Here is a 7,004-nt window from a genome sequence, read left to right on the forward strand (position 1 = left end):
TGGGGGAAATAAATCACACAAACTAGTTAACTAAACAATTTATACAACACTGTGTAAAGGCACGTTGAAGGATGGTTGTTCAAAGCACGTGACAAGAAGTCTCTTTGGAGGCAAGATTTTGCTCTTTTGTGGTTTTCAGTCACAAGGTCATAGATGAGAGCTTACTGTGCTGCATGAATGCTGAGGGGAATCCAGCTCATACCAAATCCTGTATGTTTTCGACAAGCGGTTCAGAGGCTTTGAATATCGCCTGACCTCCCACCAAGTGAGAGACCGAACAGGAGCCCCTCCTCTGTGCCCTGATGTCATATGTTGGGAGATGATTGCGAGGAATGGCCAAGTAGCTCAAGAGGGTTGTGAATGGCTTCTGACGCCATTCAATGATCTGCCGCGCTGAATCAAAGTTGTATTGACATTTCTGGTGCACACCTATGTACGCATTCCGGATAGACACTTGTTACAGGTCTCTGTAAACCACGCAGGCTGTTTCTGCAAGATTTGTCCTTTAGCTGCGACAACCCTCCCAACAATAAAGGTTTGGAGGCAATTATTATCTTAAACAAACCAAACCGGGGTGGGGGGGAGGGAGGTGGATGAACATAAAAGGGAAAGCGCCAGGAAATCAACTGAACAGGTGTCCAGGTCAAACCGCGTTAACAGGTGGCATTGGCTGTGTCTGTGACAGCGGCTATGTTCAGTCTTGCACAGAGCCGAGACGGACTCCTCAGTGCTCTCACCGGCGCACTCTGAGATTACCTCGGTGCTTTTAAAAGGATCGGTAATGGCTTTTCAGTGGATCGAAAATATGAATCAATATTTTTTTTAAACTCCTCGTCTCCTGCTGAAGTATACCGTATAAATAGCACGTGTCTTCTATTCACTCCTTGTTTAGCTATTATTTCCTTTAAAATAGAAATATCATATGAATCTCCACGGGAAAACATGTTAATCCTGGGGGGTGTTTCCCGAGTGGAGTTTCAGTGCACGAAGCATTCGGGTGGGTTTAAAATACTTCGTCTGGCAATTTAAAGGTGGCGAGGAGTGTACTTGCTCTGTCCGTGACCATCATTTCACAAGCTTGCTTTAAATAGTTTTTTTCCAGCTTCACCAATGGCCCACGACCGGATGCGGAGAAGCCTTTGGGACGGCAAATGGCCTATTCAGTTTCACGTGGATGACGCCATTTAGCCATTAGCTATAACCGGACAAATCACTGCATGCCGAAGAGAGAGAGAGAGAGAGAGAGAGAGAGAGCAAGAGAGAGAGAGAGAGAGAGAGAGAGAGAGAGAGAGAGAGAGAGAGAGAGAGAGAGCGAGAGCGAGAGCGAGAGGGGAGTCAGGACGGGGCTGTTTGTCTGGGGCGAGAGAGAAAAAAAAAACCTCGTCTGTTAGTGTGAAGTGAGTCTGAGTCAGTGGCAGAGCTGCGGCATCGGGGAGGGATATGGTTCGCCGATAGACTCTGACAGTCCAGGACACAGCGCCCTTCGCCCGGGAGCTTGTCATTGATCGGACACCGACTGCACTTGAAGCACAGCAGACAAGGTTACTGCCACAGCTCAGCCGGCAGCATCGAAAATAAACAACCGACATCTTTGGCGAGGTGAGGACCTGTACAATATGACTTGGTTTGTAACTGTATACGTGTGTGTGTGTGTGTGTGCGCGTTTTATTCAGTCAGCCACGTCCGTACCTCGACTCGACTCGAGTTGGTTTTCTGCACAAGGTTAATACTCGTTTCAAGCAAGTGCCAAGATCTTTCCGATTATTGATCACAGGGGACTGCATTAAACTAACCCGCTCGTTGCATACTATTACTGGTTTGTGGGGAGGGGACGGGGGGGGGGGGGGGGGATACTATTTAATATCGATCAGAACAGAGCAGCCTCATTTTAATGTAACTCTACTTGAGAAACGGACCCCAGCCCCATCCATTAAAGAGGCGAAAGACAGTCTGTAAACTTCACTGCTTCTGGCTATATTGCAAACCGTGCGGGGCAATCTTCACCTGGATTTTATGGTAAGTGCTTAACACTTTAGCTGTGGGAATAACGTTGTTTATCTTCAACGCATTATTGGCTAATCGCTATTTCTACATTTCCGTGCATTTCGGTGACTTTACAGTTTCATGTGGAACTTGCTTTATAGCCTGGCTGTCTCCTGGCAGTTTAAACACACCGATGCCCCTTAGGCCGGGGTGTGCCCCCAACACTACGTGCGCCAGGAGTTAGGTGGGATTGGGGGTTGTAAATGGAAGATAGGCGGAGGTTTCATGTGGTCCCGGAGCCGGTGAGAGCTGGCTCTTCTGTGTGTGTTCACAGCGGATCCCGAGCGGTTGGCAGCGTTGTCTAATGGCACTGTCCAGTATTTGACTTTTCCGCATGTAGTATCCATTTCATGCCAGCTTGCTATATCGGATTCAGCACATCCGGATTCGCAAACCCACTGCCATTCAATAGCAACCGTTGGAGCATGGCGCTCCGCTGGGTCACACTCCTTGCTGTCCTCCTATTTATCTCCGCCTCATTACTGTCCTGACTGACCCTGGGTGCCAGAGATCTCCTCTATTTCGGACGGCAATCCCAGTGAGTGAGTACTGTTAGACTCTTCAACACTTATTCTCAGCAAGTGGACAAACTCAGTTGGGGAAAAAGAGCGTTGGATTCGCGTTTTGTTTTACATTGATTTCGGACTGTCGCGTAATGTCCCGATGTTTGAATTGCCAACAGATGGTTTGCATCCAGCTCTGCGTTGTCGGGCAATGTATGACACGTGTCGGATGTAAAATACTGTTCGTTCGGATGGCGATGCATTTTGTAGCTCGCTAGGAGTTAGTGAATGGGGGGTGTATAGACAGGTCTAAAGGCGGGAAATGCGAGGTGTCACTCGGCCGATGAGCGGCTGCATTTAACCTCCAGCAGCGACTGAGGGCGAGTGAGTGAGTGGATGGGGGGTGGGTGGGGGGGTGTGGAGGAGAGTGTAAAGGGGTCCATTTGCAGCGAGTCTGCCGGGCGCGTACTGTGGGCCGAAGTTCGGTAACTTTTTGCTAGTATGGCCGAGTGTGCAAACACATCGTTGTTACTAGTACAAGCGGGAGTACTTGATGTTGCTCCTTATCAGTATTGTGTGGCAAAGGACATGTTTTTGTCGCCACGGCGCAGTGCCACGCTCCGGGTGATTTATAAGTCTGTGCCGATCCCGTTACCTTGTCGCCTAATCTGCGGTAAGGATGGATCTTAGAACCGAACACATTGGATACTGTGCTCGGCATCCGTTATTTTCCCCACGGATTTCAATCGTCTATTCAGTTTTAAACATTTTCGCCCTTTTCTTTCCAACCGTAAGATTTGTAAGGCTGGTTGGGTGCCCCTCCCCGGGGCGGGAGGATTAGACCGGGCGCTGGAAGCTGGGGTAGTTGATGTGGGTGGAAGAGGGTGGATTCTGTCTCCCATTTCTGGGCGACTGGTTGGAGATGATGGAAAAGGAGGGTCCACCATCGGCCGGGCGGAGGGCGGGTCCGCTACAACGGGTGTGCTATCTCCCTGACATTTCTCTCCGTTCTGTCTTCGCAACAGGTCTGACCGATGTGTAGCCAGCCCGCGGGCCTGCTCCGCTCGCTGTCAGATGGAAGCCCCGACCGCCGTGGATTCGCCCTTCTCTCTCCAGCTCGCCCACGACAGAGGGCGGCAGCGGATTGATCCTGACTCGGGAGAGATGCAGCCGGGTCCGGTGCTCTCCATCGACCAGATCCGGTCCATCCGGGCCAACAACGACTACGTGGAGCGGCCCATGGTGACCATTGCAAGGGTTGCAACCAGCAGCCCGTCCAGCTCGGCGCAGAAGGGGGAGAGGACGGCAGAGCCCAGCCTCGCTGGGGTGGGGGCGCGCTCCTCGGCGCAGCTCCATCACCACGTTCAGCAGCACTTGAGTCGATCCACCAGTACTGTCAGCTCGGCATCCCGGAGCAGCACCACGTCCGAGCACAGACTGCTGGTCAGCGTGAGCTCGTCGCCTTCTGTCCAAGGAATTATCAGGGCGCAGCCCAAGGCTGACTTCAAAGCCAACTTTACCAAGGCTCCAGGCGCCGAGGACTGGAGCCAACACTCGCTGCGGTGCGAGGAGTGCGGGAAGTGCAAGTGCGGCTCCTGCACCGCCCCGAGGACTCTGCCTTCGTGCTGGCTCTGTGACCAGAGGTGCCTTTGCTCATTCCAGAGCGCCCTGGAGTACGGCACTTGTGTCTGCTGTGTCAAGGGCCTCTTCTACCATTGCTCCAACGACGACGAGGATAATTGTGCGGACAACCCGTGCTCCTGCAGCCAAGGCAACTGCTGCGCTCGTTGGACCGCCATGGGCCTCATCTCTATCTTCCTGCCCTGCTTATGGTGCTATTTGCCGGCTAAAGGATGCCTTCGACTCTGCCAAGGTTGTTATGACGGCGTCAAGCGGCCGGGTTGCAGGTGCAAGAACTCCAACACCGTGTGCAGGAAAGTTTCAAACGCACCTTGTCCCAAAACCTTCGACAAACCTTTGTGACCAAGAGACTTTACCTATACCGTGACCAATGCTAACCCTGTGGAAGTTCAGAAGTCACATTCTCCAAAGCTTCCTTCACCCCTTGGAGAGATTTCCAAGGGGGGTTGAATTCTCGCGCTGAGACTACCCCACTGTGTGTGTGTGTGACTATTTGTGTGACTGTGTGTGTGATTGTGTGTGTGTGTGTGTGACTGTGTGTGCGATTGTGTGTGTGTGTATAAGAGAGAGCGGTAGCAGTGGAGTGGAGAGCAGATTCTCAGCTGGCTGTTTGTAACTTCCTGGAAATCTAATGGTTCTCTCAATATCTTGGAGTTTGAGCATTTATAGTCGACCGAGGGAAAGGGGACCATCTAGACCATTCCACGTTAAGCACCTTCTTGTGGGTTCTTCCTGTGTTTGTTGCAAGCCCAAACCATTTATTTATGTGGCTGGCAATGATTCCCACTGTAGAGAGTATCAAGTACACCAACGGAAAGAAATTGAATGTTCTCCATAGCCCACTACCCACCCCCCCCCCCCCCCACACCTCACTCCGAGGGTGGCTACCTACACAGGACGGGCTTCCATCTCGGAGGGCCTAAGAGTTGGAGGAGAACAGAAGCTTCTTCTTTGAGTGATCCCCGTGTGGAGACATGGGAAGCGAGCCCTCCCTCTGCCAGATGGTTGCGTCTTCAATAAACCACTGTTTATGGGAAAACCATGCAACTTGTCTTCCGTCAATGCATTAAATATGTATTGCTTGGCTTAGAAATGCGATATAGTCAATTGACAATATATTCTCTTTCTCTTGAATCACAGACGCGATTATTTACGTATTCTTCTGTCAGTTACTCAAAAGGTTCGGTTATGGGGAGCGGGCGGCGTTTGAAACCGTTTTGATTCTTTGTCAATTCATGGATTCCGAGCGCGATTGTTTGCAAATGTTCGGCTGATACTTTTCGTTTGCTAACACTCAAAGTGGAGTAGCTATTCTTTTCCAATGGATTTGTGTTTTTAAGAGGAAACGCGTTCGCTCCCCATGTCCCTTCCCCTTGCTCATCGGTGGCCGTTACACGGGGACTTAATATGGATTTCAACAAGTTGGGTAATTGACACGCGGTATATCTGCATGTGGTTGAGAGGGTTGGGTGGCACTTTTATGGCGAAGAAGGCGGAATTTTCAATGTTAGGCAGACTTTTTTTTGCCACGTTGATGTTCATCATCACATCGTGCGTGCACCGCGTTTCATCGCCCTCCTAGATTAGGACTTCCTATGTAGTGGGAATGCGTGCTCAAAACAATGGGATTTGGGTTTGTGTGCCTGGTGCCATGCTGTGGCATTTGCCACTGAAGCTGTTGGACATCGGGCTGACTGGGCCACGTTTCAACACGGCCTTTTCGGGTGGCGAAGTGAGCCCCTAATGACTTCGGTCCAACCGTGTTCATGCGCCGCTTGGCAAACCCCCCCCCCCCCCCCGCCCCTGAATATGAAACGACGACAACCTGTTACAGGTAACTCTGCCCAGAAGCAAAAAAAAAAATCCATGTAGACACGCACCAATTGTGTTTCTGTCGTTTCACGCAATCGCCCACCCGTGTTTACGCTCAAACACTATCTATCCTTCATCCAACCTTTCATGCAATTGTAGTTGTACTAACTATTAATTGTAAGAGTGTCCGTTTCACCCCCAACTTTAAATTAATTAATCACTTAAAAATAGCCAGTATAAATTTACATCATCCTTGTTGCATCACTGTTCATTATAAATCACTGTTCACATTATCTGGGTCTGAAGAAGGGTTCCAACCCCAGACATCACCCAGTCTTCTTCTCCAGAGAGGCTGCCAGACCCGCTGAATTACTCCAGCACTTTGTGTCTATCTTCAATATTATCCTCATTGAATTTCATTCAGTATGACTTTTAATTGGGAGGTTGTTGTAGGAAAACGAAATCAGAGATTGTGTTTCTTCTGTACTTTTTTTCACATCGAGATAAATCGAATTTGTCCCTTGGCCAGCAATCCTGTATTTCCGAAGAGCACAGTCACCATGTTTAAGGTGATATTCAGTTTTACGTTTTTTTTGTTCTATGCTTTACAAATGGTAATTTTGTGCTTCGTTCCAAACTAGCAAGAAAGGAGCAATTAACTATGAGACATATTGTCTTTTGATAAATCGCCACGAAATCCCAATAAGACCAATAATGTTTTTTTTGGGGCAATTTACAGTTACTCTAAGTATGGGCTAGCTGGGGTCTAAAAGAAAGGCACTGATCTCACCAGGGCAAGGCTGCTTTTCAACTGGAATGGTCCTCATTAGGACTTCGAAAGATCCCGGAGAGTGGGATCGATCCGAAGGGAAGGGGAGCAATGTTGTTCAACCTCTGACCTCTCTCCCCACCCCGGTGGCCGTGGGTGGAGGCCAGAGGAGGTCGAAGTTAATGAGGGGCAACCATGGATATCCACGATCGCCATGACTGCCCTCTTCAACTAAG

At 49.9% G+C, this 7,004-nt stretch overlaps 1 protein-coding gene across 2 annotated transcripts; it reads left to right on the top strand.

Moving 5' to 3' along the window:
• Positions 1-607: 607 nt before the first annotated feature.
• On the top strand, positions 608-5,802 carry LOC116979057 (protein sprouty homolog 2-like). Of its 2 annotated transcripts, none has more exons than XM_033030482.1 (2): positions 608-1,599; positions 3,572-5,802. In XM_033030482.1, the coding sequence occupies exon 2, from the start codon at positions 3,621-3,623 to the stop codon at positions 4,527-4,529; it is 909 nt and encodes a 302-aa protein (XP_032886373.1). In that variant the 5' UTR covers positions 608-1,599; positions 3,572-3,620; the 3' UTR covers positions 4,530-5,802. The 2 variants fall into 2 exon arrangements, with proteins under 2 accessions (XP_032886373.1, XP_032886374.1); XM_033030483.1 differs by lacking the exon at positions 608-1,599 and adding an exon at positions 1,855-2,016.
• Positions 5,803-7,004: the final 1,202 nt, after the last annotated feature.

This window comes from Amblyraja radiata, chromosome 12, assembly GCF_010909765.2.
Source record: "Amblyraja radiata isolate CabotCenter1 chromosome 12, sAmbRad1.1.pri, whole genome shotgun sequence".
Lineage (NCBI taxonomy): Eukaryota > Metazoa > Chordata > Chondrichthyes > Rajiformes > Rajidae > Amblyraja > Amblyraja radiata.

What these genes read in the sequence shown, in the direction of transcription:
- LOC116979057 (XM_033030482.1), top strand. Translation starts at nt 3,621, where the DNA reads ATGGAAGCCCCGACCGCCGTGGATTCGCCCTTCTCTCTCCAGCTCGCC.